The 23,962-nt window shown below is 46.2% G+C and overlaps 2 protein-coding genes across 3 annotated transcripts in view; both read right to left on the reverse strand.

The window, feature by feature from the left end:
- atpv0e2 (ATPase H+ transporting V0 subunit e2) overlaps positions 1-23,962 on the reverse strand; it is a 553,405-nt gene that overhangs the window by 376,137 nt on the left and 153,306 nt on the right. The window lies entirely within an intron of this gene.
- The window catches only part of LOC137380768 (CREB3 regulatory factor-like), a 100,330-nt gene continuing 88,153 nt past the window's right edge, over positions 11,786-23,962 (reverse strand). For both annotated transcript variants that reach the window (XM_068053100.1, XM_068053102.1), the window contains one exon: positions 11,786-22,318. In XM_068053100.1, the coding sequence (XP_067909201.1) occupies positions 22,230-22,318 (89 nt within the window). In that variant the 3' untranslated portion in view covers positions 11,786-22,229. The remainder of the gene's footprint in view (positions 22,319-23,962) is intronic.

Below are 23,962 nucleotides of genomic sequence, written 5' to 3' on the forward strand. Positions count from 1 at the left end.
GATGGGATCTACCCCAGAATTCTGCGGGAGGCAAGGGAAGAAATTGCTGGGGCCTTGACAGAAATCTTTGCATCCTCATTGGCTACAGGTGAGGTCCCAGAGGACTGGAGAATAGCCAATGTTGTTCCTTTGTTTAAGAAGGGTAGCAAGGATAATCCAGGAAATTATAGGCCGGTGAGCCTTACGTCAGTGGTAGGGAAACTATTAGAGAGGATTCTTCGGGACAGGATTTACTCCCATTTGGAAACAAACGAACTTATTAGCGAGAGGCAGCATGGTTTTGTGAAGGGGAGGTCGTGCCTCACTAACTTGATTGAGTTTTTTGAGGAAGTGACGAAGATGATTGATGAAGGAAGGGCGGTGGATGTTGTCTATATGGACTTCAGTAAAGCCTTTGACAAGGTCCCTCATGGCAGATTGGTACAAAAGGTGAAGTCACACGGGATCAGAGGTGAGCTGGCAAGATGGATACAGAACTGGCTCTGTCATAGAAGACAGAGGGTAGCAGTGGAAGGGTGCTTTTCTGAATGGAGGACTGTGACGAGTGGTGTTCCGCAGGGATCAGTGCTGGGACCTTTGCTGTTTGTAGTATATGTAAATGATTTGGAGGAAAATGTAGCTGGTCTGATTAATAAGTTTGCAGATGACACAAAGGTTGGTGGAGTTGCGGATAGTGATGAGGATTGTCAGAGGATACAGCAGGATATAGATCGGTTGGAGACTTGGGCAGAGAAATGGCAGATGGAGTTTAATCCGGACAAATTTAAGGTAATGCATTTTGGAAGATCTAATACAGGTGGGAAGTATACAGTAAATGGCAGAACCCTTAGGAGTATTGATAGGCAGAGAGATCTGGGCGTACAGGGAGTGGTCGGTGTCACAGTCAGGTGGGGAGCAGACTGTTGGAGCATAGATGCTGAGTAGGTGTACTAAAGAACAAAGAACAAAGGTCACTGAAAGTGGCAACGCAGGTGGATAAGGTAGTCAAGAAGGCATACGGCATGCTTGCCTTCATCGGTCGGGGCATAGAGTATGAAAATTGGCAAGTCATGTTGCAGCTGTACAGAACCTTAGTTAGGCCACACTTAGAATATTGTGTGAAATTCTGGTCGCCACACTACCAGAAGGACGTGGAGGCTTTGGAGAGGGTACAGCGGAGGCTTACCAGGATGTTGCCTGGTCTGGAGTGCATTAGCTATGAGGAGAGGTTGGAAAAACTCGGATTGTTTTCACTGGAACGACGGAGAAGGAGGGGCAACATGATAGAGGTTTACAAAGTTATGAGCGGCATGGACAGAATGGATAGTCAGAAGCTTTTTCCCAGGGTGGAAGAGTCAGTAACTAGGGGGCATAGGTTTAAGGTGCGAGGGGCAAAGTTTAGAGGGGATGTGCGAGGCAAGCTTTTTACACAGAGGGTGGTGAGTACCTGGAACTTGCTGCCAGGGGAGGTGGTGGAAGCAGGTACGATAGTGACGTTGAAGAGACATCTTGACAAATACATGAATAGGAAGGGAATAGAGGGATACGGTCCCCGGAAGTGCAGAAGGTGTTAGTTTCGGCAGGCATCAAGATCGGCGCAGGCTTGGAGGGCCGAATGGCCTGTTCCTGTGCTGTACTGTTCTTTGTTCTTTAGTACACCTACTCAGCATCTATGCTCCAACACTCTGCTCCCCACCTGACTGCGACACCGACCACTCCCTGGTGTGCAACAAAGTTAGACTCAAACCAAAGAAGCTACATCACTCCAAGCAGAAGGGCCGCCCGCGCATCAACACTAACAGAATTTCTTATCAACAGCTGTTACATAAGTTTCGAAATTCACTTGCAAAGCTCCTCAAAACACTCCTATATGGGATGCAGAGACCAAGTGGACCCACATCAGAGGTGCCATCTATGACTCAGCAATGACCACCTTTGGCAAACGTGAGAAGCAGAATGCAGATTGGTTTCAATCTCACTTTGAAGAGCTGCTAAGCGCATTGCACTGTTGAACTACAAGAAAGCCCCCAGCGAGTTAACATCCGTAGCAATTAAAGTAGCCAGGAGCGCTGCACTAAGAACAGCCAGGCGCTGTGCAAATGACTACTGGCAACCAGTAGTCACTGGTAAACCAGTGGATGTGGTGTACATGGATTTTAGTAAGGCATTTGATAAGGTCCCCCATGGTAGACTTATGGAGAAAGTCAGGAGGCATGGGATAGTGGGGAATGTGGCCAGTTGGATTAAGAATTGGCTAACTGATAGAAGGCAGAGAGTGGTCTTAGATGGTAAATACTCAGCCTGGAGCCCAGTTACCAGTGGCGTGCCACAGGGATCAGTTCTGGGTCCTCTCCTGTTTGTGATTTTTATTAACGACTTAGATGAGGAAGTCGAAGGGTGGGTCAGTAAATTTGCAGATGATACAAAGGTTGGTGGAGTTGTGGATACCGAGGAGGGCTATTGTCGTCTGCAAAGGGACTTGGATAGGTTGCAGTGCTGGGCTGAAAAGTGGCAGATGGAGTTTAACCCTGAAAAGTGTGAGGTCGTCCATTTTGGAAGGACAAACACGAATGCAAAATACTGGGTTAACGGTAGGGTTCTTGGGCATGTGGAGGAGCAGAGAGACCTTGGGGTCTATGTGCATAGATCGTTGAAGGTTGCAACTCAAGTGGATAGGGCTGTGAAGAAGGCATATGGGGTGTTAGCGTTCATTAGCAGAGGGATTGAATTTAAGAGCCGTGAGGTGATGATGCAGCTGTACAGGACCTTGGTAAGGCCTCATTTGGAGTACTGTGTGCAGTTCTGGTCGCCTCATTTTAGGAAGGATGTGGAAGCCTTGGAGAGGGTGCAGAGGAGATTTACCAGGATGTTGCCTGGAATGGAGAATAAGTCTTACGAGGAAAGGCTGAACATTCTAGGCCTCTTCTCATTAGAACGGAGAAGGATGAGGGGTGACATGATAGAGGTTTATAAGATGATCAGGGGAATAGATAGGGTAGACAGTCAGAAACTTTTTCCCCGGGTGGAGCAAAGCGTTACAAGGGGTCATAAATTTAAGGTGAAGGGTGGGAGATATAAGGGGGATGTCAGGGGAAGGTTCTTTACCCAGAGAGTGGTCGGGGCATGGAATGCCTTGCCTGGGGAAGTTGTTGAGTCAGAAACTTTAGGGACTTTCAAACGGCTTTTAGATAGGTATATGGATAAAGGAGAATGATGGGGTATAGATTAAATTGTCCTTGACGGAGGACAAAGGATCGGCACAACATCGTGGGCCGAAGGGCCTGTTCTGTGCTGTATTTTTCTATGTTCTATGTTCTATGTTCTAACACCTATGCAGTCATATTCAGCTGGCCTCTGACACCGGAAACATCAGAGGAATATATGATGGCGTTAAGAGAGCTTTCGGACCAACCATCAAGAAGATAACCCCCTCCCCGCCCCCCAAGTCTAAATCAGGGGTCACGATCACTGACCAACGCAAACAAATGGACCGCTGAGTGGAGCACTACCTAGTACTGTACTCCAGGGAAAATGTTGTCACTGATTCCGCACTCAATGCAGCCCAGTCTCTGCCAGTCATGGATGAGCTGGACGAACAGCCAACAAAATCGGAACTCAGTGATGCCATTGATTCTCTAGCCAGTGGAAAAGCCCCTGGAAAGGACGGCATTACCCCTGAAATAATCAAGAGTGCCAAGCCTACTATACTCTCAGCACTCCATGAACTGCTTTGCCTGTGCTGGGATGAGGGAGCAGTACCACAGGACATGCGCGATGCCAATATCATCACCCTCGATAAGAACAAGGGTGACCACAGTGACTGCAACAACTACTGTGGAATCTCCATGCTCAGCACAGTGGGGAAAGTCTTCACTCGAGTTGTTCTAAACAGACTCCAGAAGCTGGCTGAGCGTGTCTACCCTGAGGCACAGTGTGGCTTTCGAGCAGAGAGATCCACCATTGACATGCTGTTCTCCCTTCACCAGCTACAGGATAAATGCTGCGAACTACAGATGCCCCTCTATGTTGCTTTCATAGATCTCACCAAAGCCTTTGACCTCATCAGCAGACATCGTCTCTTGAGACTACTAGCAAAGATCGGTTGTCCACCAAAGCTACTAAGTATCATCACCTCATTCCATGACAATATGAAAGGCACAATTCAGCATAGCAGTGCCTCATCAGACCCCTTTCCTATCCTGAGTGGCGTGAAACAGGGCTGTGTTCTCGCACCTACACTGTTTGGGATCTTCTTCCCACTGCTGCTCTCACATGTGTTCAAATCTTCAGAAGAAGGAATTTTCCTCCACACAAGATCAGGTGGCAGGTTGTTCAACCTTGCATGTCTTAGAGTGAAGACCAAAGTAATGAAGGTCCTCATCAGGGAACTCCTCTTTGCTGACGATGCTGCTTTAACATCCCAAACAGAAGAGTGTCTGCAGAGACTCATCGACAGGTTTGCGGCTGCCTGCAATGAATTTGGCCTAACCATCAGCCTCAAGAAAACGAACATCATGGGACAGGACGTCAGAAATGCTCCATCCATCAATATCGGCGACCACGCTCTGGAAGTGGTTCAAGAGTTCACCTACCTAGGCTCAACTATCACCAGTAACCTGTCTCTCGATGCAGAAATCAACAAGCGCATGGGAAAGGTGTCCGCTGCTATGTCCAGACTGGCCAAGAGGGTGTGGGAAAATGGCGCACTGACACGGAACACAAAAGTCCAAGTGTATCAAGCCTGTGTCCTCAGTACCTTGCTCTACGGCAGCAAGGCCAAGACAACGTATGTTAGCCAAGAGCGACGTCTCAATTCATTCCATCTTCGCTGCCTCCGGAGAATCCTTGGCATCAGGTGGCAGGACCGTAAAATTCTAACAGGACTTGACAGGGTAGATGCAGAAATGATTTTCCCAATGGTGGGGGAGTCCAGAACCAGGGATCATAGTCTAAGGATACGGGGTAAACCTTTCAGGACTGAGATGAGGAGAAATTTCTTCACCTAGAGAGTGGTGAACCTGTGGAATTCGCTACCACAGAAAGCAGTTGAAGCCAAAACATTGTATGTTTTCAAGAAGGAGTTAGATGTAGCTCTTGGGTTTAAAGGGATCAAAGGGTATGGGGCGAAAGCGGGAACAGGCCACTGAGTTGAATGATCAGCCATGATCATAATGAATGGTGGAGCAGGCTCGAAGGGCTGAATGGCCTGCTCCTGCTCCTATTTTCTCTGTTTCTATGTATCTCCAATGCAGAAATCCTCGAGGTGGCCAACATCCCCAGCATATACACCCTGCTGAGCCAACGGCGCTTGAGATGGCTTGGCCATGTGAGCCGCATAGAAGATGGTAGGATCCCCAAGGACGCATTGTACAGCGAGCTCGTCACTGGTATCAGACCCACCCACTGTCCATGTCTCCGCTTTAAAGACATCTGCAAACGCGACATGAAGTCCTGTGATAAAAACAAGAAATGCTGGATTCACTCAGCAGGTCTGGCAGCATCTGTGGAAAGAGAAGCAGAGTTAACGTTTCGGGTCAGTGACCCTTCTTCGGAATGTTCCGAAGAAGGGTCACTGACCCGAAACGTTAACTCTGCTTCTCTTTCCACAGATGCTGCCAGACCTGCTGAGTGAATCCAGCATTTCTTGTTTTTGTTTCAGATTTCCAGCATCCGCAGTATTTTGCTTTTAATGAAGTCCTGTGATGTTGACCACAAGACGTGGGAGTCAGTTGCCAGTGATCGTCAGAGCTGGCGGACAGTCATAAAGGCGGGGCTAAAGAGTGGCGAGTCAAAGAGACTTAGCAGTTGGCAGGAAAAAAGACAGAAGTGCAAGGAGAGAGCCAACTGTGTAACAGCCCTGACAACCAATTTTATCTGCAGCGCCTGTGGAAGAGTGTGTCACTCTAGAATTGGCCTTTGTAGCCATTCCAGGCACTGCTTTACAAACCACTGACGACATCGAGGCGCTTATCCATTGTCTTTCGAGACAAAGAGGCCAAAGAAGACAAGTAAATTGCTTCACCTGAAAGGAGTGTTTGGGGCCTATGGCTCTTGCACTAAAGTATAAGCTCGACTACGCAGGCCTGCTAGTTGGCTAATGTGATAAAGATAATGTACTGAGGTTTGGGAAAATCTTTACTTTGGCTTCAGTTCCATGTCACCAAAGCTATAGACAAAAGGGATGAAAGCTCAAGCCCAATGTTTTAAGGAATTTGTATCTACATGTTAAATTTTCCTTTTTTGAGTTTACTTTAGCACTGAATCAGAGACTAGATTGCTGGTTTTTGCCATTTCTACTGATGTCAAGGGATTGGGAGGAGTAGGGGGAGGAGTTCGAATTTGCTTTGTGTCCCATCAAAGTTCATCACATCTTGATGTGATTATCATATAAGGATGTGATAACAATCAGAGGTTAGCTGGAACAATGGTGTTGCCTTACAGCCAGCCAGTCATCACATTATCTATCTGGAGTTCCCTTGGCCTTTGTATTGCCAGACAAGAGAAATCAGGTGAAACTAACAATCTCTCTCTCTCACTTTGGCCTCCTTGTCTCGAGAGACAATGGGTAAGCGCCTAGAGGCGATCAGTGGTTTGTGAAGCAGCGTCTGGAGTGGCTACAAAGGCCAATTCTAGAGTGACACACTCTTCCACAGGCGCTGCAGATAAAATTGGTTGTCGGGGCTGTTACACAGTTGGCTGTCTCCTTGCACTTCGTCTTTTTTCCTGCCAACTCCTAAGTCTCTTCGACTCGCCACTCTTTAGCCCCACCTTTATGGCTGTCCAACAGCTCTGGCGATCACTGGCGACTGACTCCCACAACTTGTGATCAATGTCACAGGACTTCATGTTGCGTTTGCAGGCATCTTTAAAGCGGAGACGTGGACGGCCAGTGGGTCTGATACCAGTGACGAGCTCGCTGTACAATGTGTCTTTGGGGATCCTACCATCTTCCATGCAGCTCACATGGCCAAGCCATCTCAAGCTGGCTCAGTAGTGTGTATAAGCTGGGGATGTTGGCCGCGTTGAGGACTTCTGTGTTGGAGATACGGTCCTGCCACCTGATGCCAAGGATTCTCTGGAGGCAGCAAAGATGGAATGAGTTGAGACGTCGCTCTTGGTTGACATACGTTGTCCAGGCCTCGCTGCCATAGAGCAAGGTACTGAGGACACAGGCCTGATACACTCGGATTTTTGTGTTCCGTGTCAGTGCGCCATTTTCCCACACCCTCTTGGTCAGTCTGGACATAGCAGTGGAAGCCTTTCCCATGAGCTTGTTAATTTCTGCATCGAGAGACAGGTTACTGGTGATAGTTGAGCCTAGGTAGGTGAACTCTTGAACCACTTCCAGAGCGTGGTCGCCGATATTATTGGATGGAGCATTTCTGACATCCTGTCCCATGATGTTCATTTTCTTGAGGCTGATGATTAGGCCAAATTCATTGCAGGCAGCCGCATTGCTGTCGATGAGTCTCTGCAGACACTCTTCTGTTTGGGATGTTAATGGAGCATCGTCAGCAAAGAGGAGTTCCCTGATGAGGACTTTCCGTACTTTGGACTTCGCTCTAAGACATGCAAGGTTGAACAATCTGATCTTGTGTGGAGGAAAATTCCTTCTTCTGAAGACTTGAATGCATGTGAGAGCAGCAATGAGAAGAAGATCACAAATAGTTAGGGCGGCACAGTGATTAACACCGCAGCCTCACAGCTCTAGTGACCCGGTTTCAGTTCTGGGTACTGCCTGTGCAGAGTTTACAAGTTCTCTCTGTGACCGTGTGGGTTTCCACCGGGTGCTCTGGTTTCCTCCCACAGCCAAAGACTTGCAGGTTGATAGGTAAATTGGCCATTGTAGGTAGGTGGTAGGAGAATGGTGGGGATGTGGTAGGGAATATGGGATTAATGTAGGATTCGTATAAATGGGTGGTTGTTGGTCAGCACAGACTCGATGGGCCAAAGGGTCTGTTTCAGTGCTGTATCTCTCACTCTCTCAGTGTAGGTGCAAGAACACAGCCCCGTTTCACACCACTCAGGATAGGAAAGGGGTCTGATGAGGCACCGCTATGCTGAATTGTGCCTTTCATATTGTCATAGAATGAGGTGCTGATACTTAGTAGCTTTGGTGGACATCTGATCTTTGCTAGTAGTCTGAAGAGACCACGTCTGCGGACGAGGTCAAAGGCTTTGGTGAGATCGATGAAGGCAACGTAGAGGGGCATCTGTTGTTCACGGCATTTCTCCTGTAGCTGGCGAAAGGAGAACGGTGGATCTCTCTGCTCGAAAGCCACACTGTGCCTCAGGGCAGACATGCTCAACCGGTTTCTGGAGTCTGTTTAAAACGACTTGAGCGAAGACTTTCCCCACTATGCTGAGCAGGGAGATTCCACAGTAGTTGTTGCAGTCACCGCGGTCACCCTTGTTCTTATAGAGGGTGATGATATTGGCATCGCGCATGTCCTGTGGTACTGCTCCCTCATCTCAACACAGGCAAAGCAGTTCACGGAGTGCTGAGAGTATAGCAGGCTTGGCACTCTTGATTATTTCAGGGGCAATGGCGTCCTTTCCAGGGGCTTTTCCACTGGCTAGAGAATCAATGGCATCACTGAGTTCCGATTTTGTTGGCTGTTCATCCAGCTCATTCATGACTGGTAGAGGCTGGGCTACATTGAGGGCGGAATTCGTGACAACATTTTCCCTGGAGTACAGTTCTAGGTAGTGCTCCACCCAGCAGTCCATTTGTTTGCGTTGGTTAGTGATCGTGTCCCCTGATTTAGACTTCGGGGGTGGGGGGGGGGGGGGGTGGGGGGTGCGATCTTCTTGATGGTTGGCCCAAAAGCTCTCTTAATGCCATCATACATTCCTCTGAATTTCCGGTGTCAGAGGCCAGCTGAATACGACTGCATAGGTGTTTCCAGTAGTCATTTGCACAGCGCCTGGCTGTTCTTTGTGCAGCGCTTCTGGCTAAGTGCTGCGGATGTTAACTCGCTGTGGGCTTTCTTGTAGTTCAACAGTGCAATGCGCTTAGTGGCTATGACAGGTTCCAGCTCTTCAAAGTGAGATTGAAACCAGTCTGCATTCTGCTTCTCACTTTTGCCAAAGGTGGTCATTGCTGAGTCATAGATGGCGTCTCTGATGTGGGCCCACTTGGTCTCTGCATCCCCTGTAGGAGTGTTTTGAGGAGCTTTTTCAAGTGAATTTAGAAACTTATGTAGCAGCTATGGATAAGAAATTCTTTTAGTGTTGATGCGCGGGCGGCCCTTCTGCTTGGAATGATGTTGCTTCTTTGGTTTGAGTCTAACTTTGCTGTACACTAGGGAGTGATCGGTGTCGCAGTCCGCACTGTGGAAGCTGCGTGTGATTTGAACACTGTTTATAGAAGCTCGCCTTGTGACGATGAGGTCCAGCTGGTGCCAACGACGTGATCTTGGGTGCCTCCAAGAAACCTGGTGACAGGGTTTAGTTTGAAAGAATGAGTTGGTGATGCAGAGGTTGTGATAGGTACACAACTCAAGCAGTCTCTGTCCATTCTCATTCATCCTTCCAATACCATAGCACCCAAGGCAGGAGGGTCATGAGTCATGGTCGGCCCCAACTCTGGCATTAAAGTCCCCCAGCAAGAACCAATGTTCGATATTAAGATTGCTACTAATGATATTATGGAGTTCCTCATAGAACAAACTATCAAGATGACAATAATGTCAGTGTCTGGAGGTTTGGTGCGAAGGAACCTCACTTCAATATACATCGTGGCCCTCATGTGAGGTGACTCACCTTTAGACATCAGGACGGAAAGACAAGTCTGATCGCTTGGGTCTGCAGGAAACCTAATTGTGTGAGTTTATACCATAACTGTAGTTATTAGACTATTGGTGTTTGAGTAATAAACTTGTGTTTAGACGATACACTCGAGCCTGAACCATGAGGAATCATTTAATTGAGTTTAAACGTTTTCTCTGCAGGCGATGGCTCCTATTCCTGTTTGCCAGCAGCATGAATACACAATTAATGGGAGAATACAGAGAGGAAGTGAGGGACCTTGGAGTGAATGTCCACAGACCCCTGAAGGTAACAGGACAAGTCGATAAGGTGGTTAAGGCATATGGAATCCTTTCTTTTATTAGGTATAGAATACAAAAGCTGGGAGGTTATGCTGGAACTGTATGTCATTGGTTAGGCCACACCTTGAGTACTGTGTGCAGTTCTGGTTGTTTCTTTCCAGAATGGATATAATTGCACTAGAGAGGGTACAGAACAGATTTACCAAGATGTTGACGAGACTGGAAAATGCAGCTATGAGGAAAGATTGGATAGGCTGGGGTTGTTCGCCTTGGAACAGAGAAGGCTGAGGGGAGATCTGATTAAAATGTACAAAATTGTGAGGGGTCAGGATAGAGTTGATGTGAAGGGCCTATTTACCTTAGCAGAGATGTCATTGACGAGGGGGCATAGATTTAAAATGATTGGCAAAAAGATTAGAAGGGAGATGAGGATAAGTTTTTTCATCCGGAGGGTGGTGGGGGTCTGGAACTCTCTGCCTGAAAGGGTAGTAGAGGCAGAAACCCTCAACTCATTTCAAAGGTGTCTGGATATGCACCTCAAGTGTTGTAACCTGCAGGGCTATGGATCAAATGCTGGTAGGTGGGATTAGAATGGGTGGAATGTTTTTCAGCTGTAGCAGACACAATGGTCCAAGTGACCTCTTTCTGTGCCATAAACTTTTTATGATTCTATGTGTGAGCATAAAACAAGGGCAGATTTGGAGTTGACTGCAATATTCCCACATGAACGCCTCATGCTATGTGAACGTCACTGGCAAGGCCAGCTTTTATTGCCCATCCCTAATTACCCATAAGAAGACACCTTCCTCACCTACTGCAGTCCATGTGGGGTAGGTACACCCACAGTGCTGTTAGGAAGGGAGTTGCAGGATTTTGACCCAGCGACACTGAGGGAATGAAGATTATAGTTCCAAGTCAGGATGGTGTGTGGCTTGGAAGGGAACTTGCAGGTGGTGGTGTTCCCATGCATCTGCTGTTCTTGTCCTTCCAGGTGGTAGAGGTCACGGGTTAAGCTGCTGTCAAAGAAGTCTTGGTGAGTTGCTGCAGCACATCTTGTATATGGTACACACTGCTGCCACTGTGCAGTGGTGGTGGAGGGAGTGAATGTTGAAAATGGTGGTTAGGGTGCCGATCAAGCGGGCTGCTTTGTCCTGGATGGTATCGAGCTTCTTGTGTGTTGTTGGAGCTGCACCCATCCAGGCAAGTGGAGAATATTCCATCACACTCCTGACTTGTGACTTGTAGATGGTGGACAGGCATTGGGGAGTCAGGGGGTGAGTTACTCACTGCAGAATTCCCAGCCTCTGACCTGCTCTTGTAACCACAGTATTTATGTGGCTGGTCCAGTTAAGTTTCTGGTCAATGGTACCCTCCACGATGTTGATGGTAGGGGAAATCTAGCAATGGTAATGCCACTGAATGTCCATGGGTGATGGTTAGATTCTCTCTTATTGGAGATGGTCATTGCCTGGCACTTGTGTGACACAAATGTCCACCATTTAAGGTTTAGACTCAAATATTAATGAAGACCTTTGTCAAGACAGCCAGCACAGACCAACATCAAAAAAGACTAAGTTGGGGAGGAGGGTGGGGTAAGTGTTGAAAGGCAGAAAAACAAATGGGAATGGGGGAAAAGGGGAGAAAAAGGAGGAAACTAGAGATAAAAATGTCATCTAGCGTAACACTCTTGCAATCTGCATTTTCTTTTCCACATTATAGAGTGTTGGAAGTAATCTAAAACAATGTGACAGATGAAGAAAATTATTATCTTTATTGATGGTTTCAAACAAAATAAAAAAAGTTACACATCTCTCAAGAAAGAATGACTTTTATTTAAATAGCAAAATCCTAATAAGCTCTAACAAGTAACTGAGTATTTGACAGATTTGAACTACAACATTTAAATAAAATCGTAAAAATAAAGACATATGATTTTTTTATTAAACATGGGAATGCTGAAACTTTACAATGTAGATGAACATTTAACAGCCAGGGATCCCAGGATCCCAACCATCTTTGATCCGTAGTTTTCTAGTTGATGAGCCCATTTTATTAATTATGACTGATTCATGATCACTGCTTGGGAGGAGGAGAGAGACTAAAGGACTTGCAAAAACTCGGCATTAAAAAATGTCCTGTGATTAAGCCGCTCCCTTCAACAATGACTGCCAAAATGCCACCCCTCAACTGGAAACCAATAAAATCTGTGCTCATATCCTGATAAACCCCTTTGGAAACTCAGGAGAAACATGTAAAAAGACAAAAACATATTTACAGCACTGTCTACTCTTTAATTGTTCACATTTACGAACCTGTGCCCAACACTGTGCATAACTGTGAAACACAAGCCATAGAGAAGCAGTGGAAGAGAGGTGAAGATGAGAGTTTCTTCAGTGGGAAGATGAATGGCACAGAACCTATTTCAACAGTTTGGAGGGATCACCTTTAATAAGAATCGATTACTAGTCATGGTCAACAGGTTAATAGGTTGGTGTTCAGTGGAGCTAGAATGTGAAAATCCATCCCCACCTCCCTCAGAATCACTTGGATGTTGTATCTCTCTCAGTCACTACTTCTTGCAGTAACCCTCCTGGGTAAAGAAAATTGCACAACTTCTACTGTTAGAAGAATCTACCGAACAGCAGCAGGTTAAACATGACAACAACATGGAAACTATGTATCAGGAAAAATAAACTTTACACAATAATTAAACCAAGACAGAAACTGTGCAACAATTGGGGGAAAAGAGAACGTTCATTGTTAATCATATCTCCCCACTCAAATTCCAAGCAAATACAATCAAACCCTAGGTGGTGTATTACAATATGGGGTCCCCATTTAAAAGAGGGCTGCAAATACCAAATGTTATTCTATATGCACACACGTGGCCGAAACAGCATGGGATCAATACTGGGGTGGAGTGTCACTTTGGAAACAGATCATGAAAATCATAGCACACTTGCTGTAAAGGTTCCATGCAAGTTTATCTCATCCACTCCCCACCCCCAATATTGTCAGAGTCTAGTTTCTGCCTTGATTGTAATTTAACCCTCCATAAGACAGGTGTCTCTTAAAATTCTGAGCTGGTTTGGAATGACACCAATGTCACATCGTTTAGAATTCTTGTTTTGTGATCATCACCCCTATTACAAGTCAGTAAATTTAACAGCTCTCACCACCAATATCACAAGCTGCCCATCAATTTAGATCCACCAACTTTATTGAAAGAGGCAAGTTGAAACAACTGCGCTTTATCTGCACCTACAGTTGCCCTTCTTCTCCGCCCATCATCAGTACAATATTTTACAGCTAGGCTTAGAGAGTTGTGGAGTTCTTAACTGTAAGAATGTCACATTTACAAAAGGACACACTTGCCAAATGCCTTGCGTGCAGAACGTTACACTACTCTCCACTTGCTCGGAACCCAGAGAAAGCCTTTTCTAGGTGAGCAGCGGTTGGGATCCAGGTTCAGTTGCTCTCTCCTTATCCACAACACTGCATTTCTTACTTCAGTCATGCTGTTGTGAGGAGGTACTGAGCAGAGACAAAGAAGCAAGGTACCTCTGACCTGTTGGTACCCCTTCATCCCCAAAAAACAAGTAAAGATGGGAAGGAGAGTCATGCCCAAGGTGCCCTCACCCACCTCTCTCCTGCATGGCTTATGGAAACACAAACACCTTAATAAAAACGCAGAGGTTGAACCAGTCCCCACTGTTAGTCCAGAAGAGGCTCTTGGGGTTCAGCCAGGCCTAGAAATAACAACTAGGCTTTGGGCCTACTGGGTAGAATGTAGCTGAAAAGTTGTGTGTGGTGATTACTGCATATGTTCACTTATCCTTTGGGATTTGTTCACTGGTGATGTCATGGAATATACTGAATTAAGGTTTTGTCCTAGATAGGCCATAAGCCTATGAAGTACCAAAGTGGGTCTCATTTTGACAATTCTTTTTAAAAAGGGAGCATTGAACAAGTTTATGGAGTTGAAGGTCAGTCAGTCCTTTGGCATCCCAGCAATCACTGCTTTTGTCCAACCTGGCCATCGCCTGGGTGTGTGACTGTACAACCTTGGGGGTTGTCATTTGTTAAGATCAAAAAACTGATCCTCAACAGGTTTGGTTCTAAGTGGATCTTGGGATGCAGTGACCAGCCAGAGTCTGATCAATCCTCCTGATCCAGCCAATGGAAAACAATAAATATACTCTGCCATAATTACAATATGGACTTTGAGAGGCAAAACATCTGATGTGTTAAGGCGCATTCCACAGTCAATATCCTGTAACATAACAATAACATGGAAAAGCTCAGTTGGTAAGAGTGTGTAAATGGAAGCATACGGACCAGAGATTTCCGGTCCCATTCCCAGTCCATGCCAAACTATCAGATCTCAGTTAGAATGACAACATGGGGTGTTCCAAGTGGTTTCCAAAGCACCTCACAAAAGGGGCTCTTGCTCCCAATGGGTGACCAATAACCTTGAGCCAGGGCAGCCGGTGCCTCCCCAAGCCAACCGATGGCTTGCTAGTACCCAGCAGCTGAACTGCACCTGCTTCTTGTTCAATGCAGCAGGTCATACGAAAAGCAAACACATTTTTCATTGTCCATTCCATCCTCCCTCTCCGACCAACATGCGAGTTTGCACACCAGGCAGAAGGTGGGACAAAATCAAAACAAATCAGCTGAAAAAGAGGCCAAGGTAAAAAAAAAGTTAGGAGCCATGTCTTACAGTCTTACACTGGAAGCTGTGTAACTTTAAAAAGAATGCAAGGTGCAGCTTCTGAGTGATGTGGGAGGGGGGCGCCGGGGAGGAGTCACTGGCTGCTAACTTCTTAACTTCAATCAAGCAGGTCACAAGCCCTAATGGCTCTTAAATTCAGACTCCTTCTTGACAAAGAAATGAGAGTCACTTTTGTGTTTCAACAGCACGCACAAAAAAAAAACTAGGAGCCACAACAAGCCAATAAGCCTAGCTGTAATTAACCTTAATAAGGATTTGTTTTTATAACATATATACTACAATTTCAACCCTCTGATGAAAATTCAGACCAGGCATATCCAAACAACTAAAATATTGACTCTTGACAACAGATTTACTGCACATTCAAAGTAGTTTACAGTACTTATTAGCCAGGGACAAGAAAGAAGACCTTTGTATATACATATGACACTTGCATAACAAGCGAAGATCAGTGTAGCAGCTTTCAATAATAAATGGCCAGCCTGCCCAGGACTGCAAATGGTTCCTGTTACCATCTCTCAAAGAATGTTTGGATGAACTGCACCTGCTTCTTGATCAATGCAGTAGGTCAAATGAAAAGCAAACAAATCTTCCACTGTCCCTTCCATCCTCCCTCTCCACCCCCTCCCCACTTCTTGTACCAATGCTCACTGAGAAAGCCGGCAGACCAATTACTCCTAGGCTGCAGTTAAATCCACGCTAGGAATGAGCAATCCAACAAGGTGGATTGGTGTTGACCCAGCTTCCAATGCCCCCTTCATCCACTTTCTATTCCCAACCCACCTCCTTAACCTGAGCTAATTAGCACGAATTCTACGGGGAAAATCCACGCCAGTGCCGATCCTTGGCACAATTACGTTGGCACATCAATATGCTGATCCATCCATCAGGCCTCCAGTAGCATATTATGTAACTAAAGGGATATCGGCGAACATGAACAAACTCAACTGTCGTCGCATAATTGGGGAACTATAGACTTTTGGAACATCCCAGACTCACATTTCACCAAAATCAAGGTACACATTGAAAAGACGATTGGTCATCCCGTTCTCCGATCTGTCACATTATGCAGGAAAAGCTCCACATAAGGATCTCCGTTAATGCAGAAAGAACTTCTCCAAGCTGCTGATATCCACCAGGTTACCAAAACTCCGATCAGGATCACCACCCTCAAGTCAGCCTTTGTTGAACTTGGGCTTTGAAGTGCTTGAACAGACAACTTTTGACACACAATGTTCCAAGGCCATGTTCTGCCCGATAGCCGTTTATCTTCTTCCATAAACCTTTGAAGCTCAGCCAGAAATTGTACAAGGTTTTAAAACTTCTCTGGAACTATCTTTGGTCTGGATTGGGATGATTGGGGGTGGGGGGGGGGGGGGGTGGGGGATTGCTGGGTATAAAAGAATTAGAAAGCTGTAGGTACCTGTACATTCGCCCTGAATGAAGACTTGCACCGATGAGCCAGGTCTCATCAGACGGCTGCTGTTCCTCTCCAAGCAATTCACCAATCCCAAATGAGGAGTTCGACCAGTTCTCATTTCACATATCGAGTGGAGGAACTCAAGAAGTTTTCTTGCCTTCTCTCAATTTGGGAAGCATGTGTTTGGGGGACGGGAAGGTGGTGGGGATGGGGAGACATGGACACACCATTAACAACTTGAGCTCTGATAATTACACACATCCTTCTGGAGGCCACGGAGGAATCTAGCTACTGGAGAAAGAAAGGTACGGAGCTAGTATAGAGAAAACTAACTAACTGCTGGATGTACAAAGCAGCGGGGAGGATGCTGTGTCAACACTTGGGGCAGATCAGTAACAAAAAAGGTTAAAAACTGGAATGCTTGGCCATGAAGGATCCTTCTGATGGGACCAGTGGCAAAACCCAATCATAAGTGAACAGTAAAAGAATACACTCCTTTCCCTCCCCACATGTCCCAACATGAAGAAATCCTGGAAGCCAAGACTTGGGTTTCTAACCCTTCTCTTGTTACCAATCTCTAGCTCACACTGAGAGAACAGGGAAGATTTGCAAACCCCACGCAGGTCGGCCACTGTCTTTTAATGAAACCATATACACAAGTGCTGAGTTAATAAGAGAAAGAGCCAGCTTCAGAACCTCAACTTCAGGTATTACATTCTGTTCACAGCTGACAGCTCTCCTTCCCTCAAAAGGCATACCTTGTGTTTTTTTAATATATATCTATATATCTTATAATATATCAAAGCCAAGCCTATGAAACTGTAGACATTGACTATTTCTATGCTCTGCAATGTATTACAATAACTTGCTCAATAAAGTGCTCAGAGTCAGCAATATAAGTTCTAGACTTTACAATACTATATGCTAAATACATTCTTCTTCTCCGTAAGTGAAATTTTCAGCTTGTCCAAATGCTTTGGCCCCATTAGATTATAAAACATAACAGCCTGGTTACAACCCAAGCCTATATCCTTGTCCTACAGCAGGAGCAGTGACACCTCCCACTTAAGGGTTGGGATTCAGGCTTTTGAGTGTCATTCATCTCAGAAGACCCATCTCCACCCAATGATACGAGACTACCTGCCAGTAGGACATTCACAGAATTGCGGGTCAGCCAAAGTCAGGTTCAGCTAAGCCCGTTTCCCCGTGCTTTGTGCTCTGTCCTGATCCGAGACCAAGTCCTTCACCATCCCCCCACCCCCCACCACTCAAAAAGGCAGCATTATAGTTATATAGCGAGATAAACAATACACAGATGTTAGCGTCAGGTCAGAACACATGGCCCTACAACAGTGAGAATTCATCTCATTGTGTACAATAACTCTTCAAAATGATCCTCTGTCCCAAAAAAGCTACTCCAACAGAAAACACCAATAATCATGTCTTTACCTGCAATAATTCTGTATACAGGTGAATAATCAAAGGTTTAACTAGAACTCAGTAACACAACATTGGAAAGGAAGGGATTGGCCAAGGTTGACACGGGGGTGGGCCCTGATGCACCAGCACCCTCACTCTGTTTTCCCACCTCTGAAGGGGGCCTTAAAGTGCAGCCAATGGTCTGAGCAACATTTCTCTGACCAGCAGCTCCTCACTTGGAAATCCAAAAGGGTCAACTTACTCACTGCAGCATCCGAAACCCACTTTCCCCAGAGGGTTCTCCTGAACAGCTGCTGGCTCCATATCTTAGAAATGTTAGCTCGAGGCAGTTTGGATCCAGAGACGGGGAGGGGGGTGGGGCGGGAGGGCGGAGGGAAGGAAGGCAAATGTGTATGTGGGTGGGATTGGGGCTGTTGAGTTGAATTGAAAGGCTTGTGTAGAACAGCTCTCCCAAAAAATCAGAACCACTATCAGAAAGTAACTTAAAACTGCACAGGATAGTGGAATAAGGGTCCCTCTGACTGCACTGGTACACTAGCTTATTATAAGAAAGGGACAAGTTCCGATTTTAAAAGAACACAACTTACTTTGAAACATCTGCTAAATTAACATTGCTCATGAAAACATCAACTTAGAATACATTAACTCGGTGATGCTAAAGGATTTTGTGCTATAATGGAATGAAAACTGAAGGAGATTCTTCTCCATTTAGCATCTCAGCTCATCCACAATAGAAAAACATTGATTCAGTACTGGAGCTTTACATACAGAAAGCCACACTCCCATTTACTGGACATTCACCAAGAGTTACATCAGCCATGACCACTTATCGCTAATCACTACATTTTGCCTTCACCCCATACCCGAGTGGAAGAATTTGGGGGAAACCTTGGATAAAGTTGTCTGTTGTTCTTTTTCCACTTCTGAAGAAGATTCACAATCAGCACTGGTGAGGAGTGGAGACAACAACTAGTCCAGCACCTCGGACACAGAGTCCGTACATTTTAAGCAGAACCCAGGCAGACCTGGCATTATTTCTGTCCCTTCAATTTAACTCTTTATGATTTACAGTAGTGTTTTACTTCAGTTGTCCATTGAATCCTCTCGAGGCATTTATATTTTTGCTGGGAGTGGGACGGGAAATTAAAACACAAAGAATGGAAAGTGAAATTCTTAAAATGCCTGCATATAATGCGGAAACCAAGGAAGTTATTCAGCCACAAGCAGTGTGCAGAATGCATCCTCGAATTGCAGCAAAGGGAGTGAAGACAGGCAACTTAATTCAAGGAGTTCATTCACTCCTTTTGCATTTCAAGATTCTACTGGGAGAGGGTATGGGGGCAAACAGGTGTGTGGGGTGGGGTGCTGTGGGAAAGAAAGGCTGTATGGGGGGGGGTGGTGAAGAGGGTATGGTGGGGGGAAAGAGAGCACGTGGCAAAGGCACAGGAAGACAGGACAAGGGGAAGTGCAAAGGGGCAAGGGTGAGGCAGGAAGGGGCAAGGTGAAAGGGCAGGGTGAAGGGGAGTGTGTGGGAGAGGGGGAAGGGGAAGAGAGAGCAGTGGGGGAAGGGAATAAGGGGGAGAAGGAGGGGAAGAGGAGTGGGGGAAAGAGAGCAAGGGGGAGAAGGAGGGTAAGAGGGCAGAAGCAGGGAGAGGGCATATATTGGGTATATCTACACTTACTTCTGCTCGAGTAGGCACCATTCTAACAAAGACTGTGGTTGTGTTTTCCCGAATCAGCCCAGAAAACAGAAGGGACACTGGCAGTATAAACATGGGAGGGGCTGCACACAGTGATTATTTTTTCGTCATTCTCCCACAATGGAACATCTTCGGAGAGGCCTATTAGATGGCATTACAGTGGGTACATAGCAGCAAAAATTCTGGCTTCAACTGGGGCCTACCCAGTAGCAGAATCTGGAGGCCAGAGACTGTGACAATATCACCTATGGAAACAAATAAAATAATTCTTAGTACTCAGAATACTTGTCTAGTATAGTAGCTGGGAAGGCATTGATTTTGATGGGGAAATCTTCTTTCCTACCCTTTCATCCTCCTCTCCTCAGTCCCACCTGAATTTTATTGGAAATCCACCAAGTTGTCACTTTTCTCCTCTTCCTGAGTGAAGGATTTTGGAGGGAAAGGGGAACAGAATGAATCATGGACACTGCCCAGTCTTCCTGTGAGTGCCACTGAAAGTTAATTCTTTGAGTTGAGTAACCTGTAATCTCCAAACATGTAAACAGAGCACCCAAATCGGCTTTGTAAGATTGAAGTCAATCCTCCCATGAGGCAGAGACATTAATAATGAAGGCTTCTAAAGGTTTTCAATGAATTGTTATCAGTGGCAAACCAAACACAAGCACTCAGGCCATGATCCCAACTGACACTTTACTCCACCACAACTGAGACTTGATGAGGACTGTGTCCCCCTGGCCCCACTACAAGACAAGACAAGCCTCCCATTGACCCCTGAGGTTTGAACAATACAACGGGACCATTACTTGGCATGTTTAAGACGAGCAGGTCTGAGCTGCTTATGAATAATAGTCCTCCATCCACCCATTCCGAGTTCGGTAAAACTAATGGGATAGTGATATTGCACACAATTCAATGAACTTTGATTTGTTTCATAAGCCGGGTCTAAAAAGGAGGGACTGTCCGCCAGCTCCTCAACAGATGAGCACCAGCCCTGTAACCACGTTAAGGCTGTCCCGTGAGACACTCTAGCCACTGCTAGAGTGTTCTCAGACAGCCCTGGCCAGCTACAGGTGCAATTTCTATCACTTGCTGGGGCCTTTACATAGCTGCAGCCAGAAAACAGCGTCGGGAATGATGACTTTAACTGCAACTTCACCCACTCAAATTTTCACCAGTCTTTGCCCATCCCCCTACCTCAGGGTATTGACTCGACGCTGGTGGGGTTTGTATCCACGGGTACCAGTTGCCTTCTCTGGCTCCCCACCCTAAATGGCTATTATACAAGAGTGAACTTTGCCCTATGGGGCAGGGGGAGGGGGAGGGGAAAAGAGGGGGCAGGGTGGGGGAGAAGAGGGAGAGTGGGGGTGAGTAGAATTGCTATTCCCACCTCCAGCAGTGACCTAATCCTAACCCAGGCCTGTTTTCCTCTTCCTAGGCCTGGGACAGAGAGAGCCAGCTGTGGATATTGCTCGGCTCTGGTTCCACAGTACCAGCAGCCCAGGACCATGTTATCTAAGCACCGGGGGTCGTATAAACAGGACTAGACTTTTGAAAGAGGGTTTGGAAATAGGAACAGATCCCCCGTAATGTGGGACATTCATGTCACCTCAGCCTCAATGTCAGTCAACTTCTTTCTTTAAAACATAAAGCACAACAGACAAACAAAACACACATTCTGTAGCTGAGGAGAATCTTGTTGCAAGATGCACATTTATCACAGACCTCAAGCACCTCTCATGTCCATTCCCCGCCTTCGCCATCTTTTGCTCATAGGACTATGCGAACTGTCAGTAGCTAAACTTTATTCGGAGTTTCTCCCCCTCCCAACACCCCCGCCCCCCCAAAAAAAATAAAGTCTCTCACCTAACACCTGTAAAAGTGATTTTTTTTTTTATGTCTGTAAAGTTAAAGTGCTCATTATTATAAAATATTAAAGCAGATGAAGTACAAGGGGCCACATAACAATTCCCAATTCACAGTAGCTGTTGAATAAAGTCTGGTTATGTTGTAATTGGTAGGGTCGGTTCCATCCACAATAAATCTCCGGTCGTTCCCTGATCGTACGCTACATGGCTACCGTGTTGCCGTGGAAACAGATATTCTGTCCTGGTGTCGCACCCCCCCCGCCGTCCTCCCACCCCACTTTCCCCTCACTCCGGACACTCAGTCTATGAAATTTTCCCCCGGAAACATTCTTATGCTCCTGTAATTCCAAAATGGTATTTTTTGGAGGGAGATTTGAAAAACACTGCACTTAGAAAACAAAATTGCTACTGAAAATAAAAGAGTGGTCAAATCTGGAAAATGAATCACAAGGAGTTGAAAGAAAGCTGACACATTTTGGAGAACTTTCCCTGGCGTAGCTTGAATCATTCCGAAGCAACAAAAGTCACATGTGTGCGTCACAGCAACACCTGTCCCACGACTCCGTGTCAATGCAGCCCCTTCACTCAACCACTTGCCAAAAAGATAGAAAAAAAAATTAAAATAGCTCCATCGGCTATTCTTACCAAATTGCCAACACTTATACGTGCCGCTCATCGCCTTCACCATAAGCACCCCTTAATTGCCCTGGGATCTTTCCTCGATAACACAGATTGGCACACAGCAAATCCTCCCAGGCATGCTCAAATTGAGGAGCGCAGGCAGGCCACAGTCGGGGTGGGGAGTGGGGAGTGGGAAGTAGGTGAAAATAGGGTTTCGGGAGACAATGTCAAACTCAGCAACACCCTCTCCCCACCACCCCCCCAACAACAGCACACATCAAAAAAAAAGACAGGCAGCAAGAAAATGAATGCTGGGGAAATGGCGTGTCTTTTCTTTTCGCCCCACCCACCCCCTCCTGTTTAATAACATCCTTTCGTTAGGCAAAGGTTTCAGATCGAGGACAATGTTCACGATGGTCAGCTCAGTCCGCCAGCTGACTCTCCGGCCGACACCTTCTCAAGAACTTCATTCACAAATTCCGATGTTTGACCTGCCACTGAGCGCCCTGCAACACAAGATGCAAGAGTCAAGCACGGCTGCAGGAAATGAGCAAGCGTTTTGTACAGAGACAGAAACCTTTCATTTATTTTATTTTTTTTAAAAAGTCACTTGGTAGTATAGAATTTGAGTATCGCTGAAAAAGAGAGAGAAACACGCTGTCGAAGCTTTTCATCTTGCACTCATCAGGACAGATGCAAGAATGCCAAATTTCAAAGGGAGAAACAATTTATACTGCACGAGAAAAGGGTGCTGATTGGTCGAGGTGTTGCATTCGAGAATGCACCAGGGAATAATTGTCCCCCACACTTTTGTTTAATTCAACAAAATTGTTAAAACAAAAACAGAAAATGCTGGAGGTGCTCAGCAGGTCTGGCACCATCTGCAGAGAGAGAGAAAAATACAGTTAACACAGGGTGGGGGCGCCAATGCAACCTAGTCCACCTGCCAGGACAGCATTTCAAAAAGTAATTGGATAGGCATTTGAAGGAAATAAACTTGCAAGGCTATGGGGATAGAGCAGGGGAATGGGACTAACTGGATTGCTCCACAGAGAGTCAGCATGGACTTGATGGACCAAATGGCCTCCTTCTGTTTCATTTCGATTCTAGCTCTCCTTCGAGCAGAGAAGGCTAGGAGGAGATCGGATAGAGGTGCTTAAAATAGTGAAGGGTTGAGATAGAGTAAATAGAGACAGTTTCCAATGGCTGAAGGATTGACACCAGAGAGTACAAATTTAAGGTGATTGGCAACAGAACTAGAAGCGACATGAGGGAAAATAATTTTCCACAATGTGTGGTTAGGATTTGGAATGCACTGATAGGGTGGTGGAAGCAGATGCAATAGGAGCTTTCAAAAGGGAACTGCATTAATACTTGAAGGAGTAAAAAATTGCAGAGGTAGGAGGAAAGAATGGGAGAGGGGGACTAACTGGATTGCCCTTCGAAAGAGTCAGTGCAGACTCGACGAGCTGATGGCCTCCGTCTGCGCTGTACCAATCTATGATTCGCAGGCTGTGGGGTTCACTGACAAAGGGAAGCTAGTCATCAAGATGCAGAGTGAGTCTAGGAGAAGTTTCTGCAGGCAAAAGATCATATGGACCATGGAAAGGTTTGCTTTTAAGGGAAGACTGGATAAATATTTACATTGTATTTACAGCACAGAAACAGGCCACTCGTCACACTACTATGGGGATGGGAGCAGGGTAATAGGAGTAGTTTTGGATTGGGTTAGCAATGGCCTCCTTCTGTGTTGCAAACATCTATGCTTCTACGAAGTGTGAGCAAGAGGCAGTACAGAACAAGATAGGTCTGAAGGCACACGTTAAAGGACAACAAAAGGAGGGGTGGGGAGGGAGGGCTGGACACCATTGGGATCAACACACCTCAACAAGAACCAGACAGCAGAGTGTCTGACGGAGCGCATAAGGATTTAAAGAAAAAATTAATCTCAGTGCAATAGGGCGGCACAGTGGCGCAGTGGTTAGCACCGCAGCCTCACAGCTCCGGCGACCCGGGTTCAACTCTGGGTACTGCCTGTGTGGAGTTTGCAAGTTCTCCCTGTGTCTGCGTGGGTTTCCTCCGGGTGCTCCGGTTTCCTCCCACATGCCAAAAGACTTGCAGGTTGATAGGTAAATTGGCCATTAGAAATT

The sequence above is a fragment of the Heterodontus francisci genome, chromosome 20 (genome assembly GCF_036365525.1).
Source record: "Heterodontus francisci isolate sHetFra1 chromosome 20, sHetFra1.hap1, whole genome shotgun sequence".
Lineage (NCBI taxonomy): Eukaryota > Metazoa > Chordata > Chondrichthyes > Heterodontiformes > Heterodontidae > Heterodontus > Heterodontus francisci.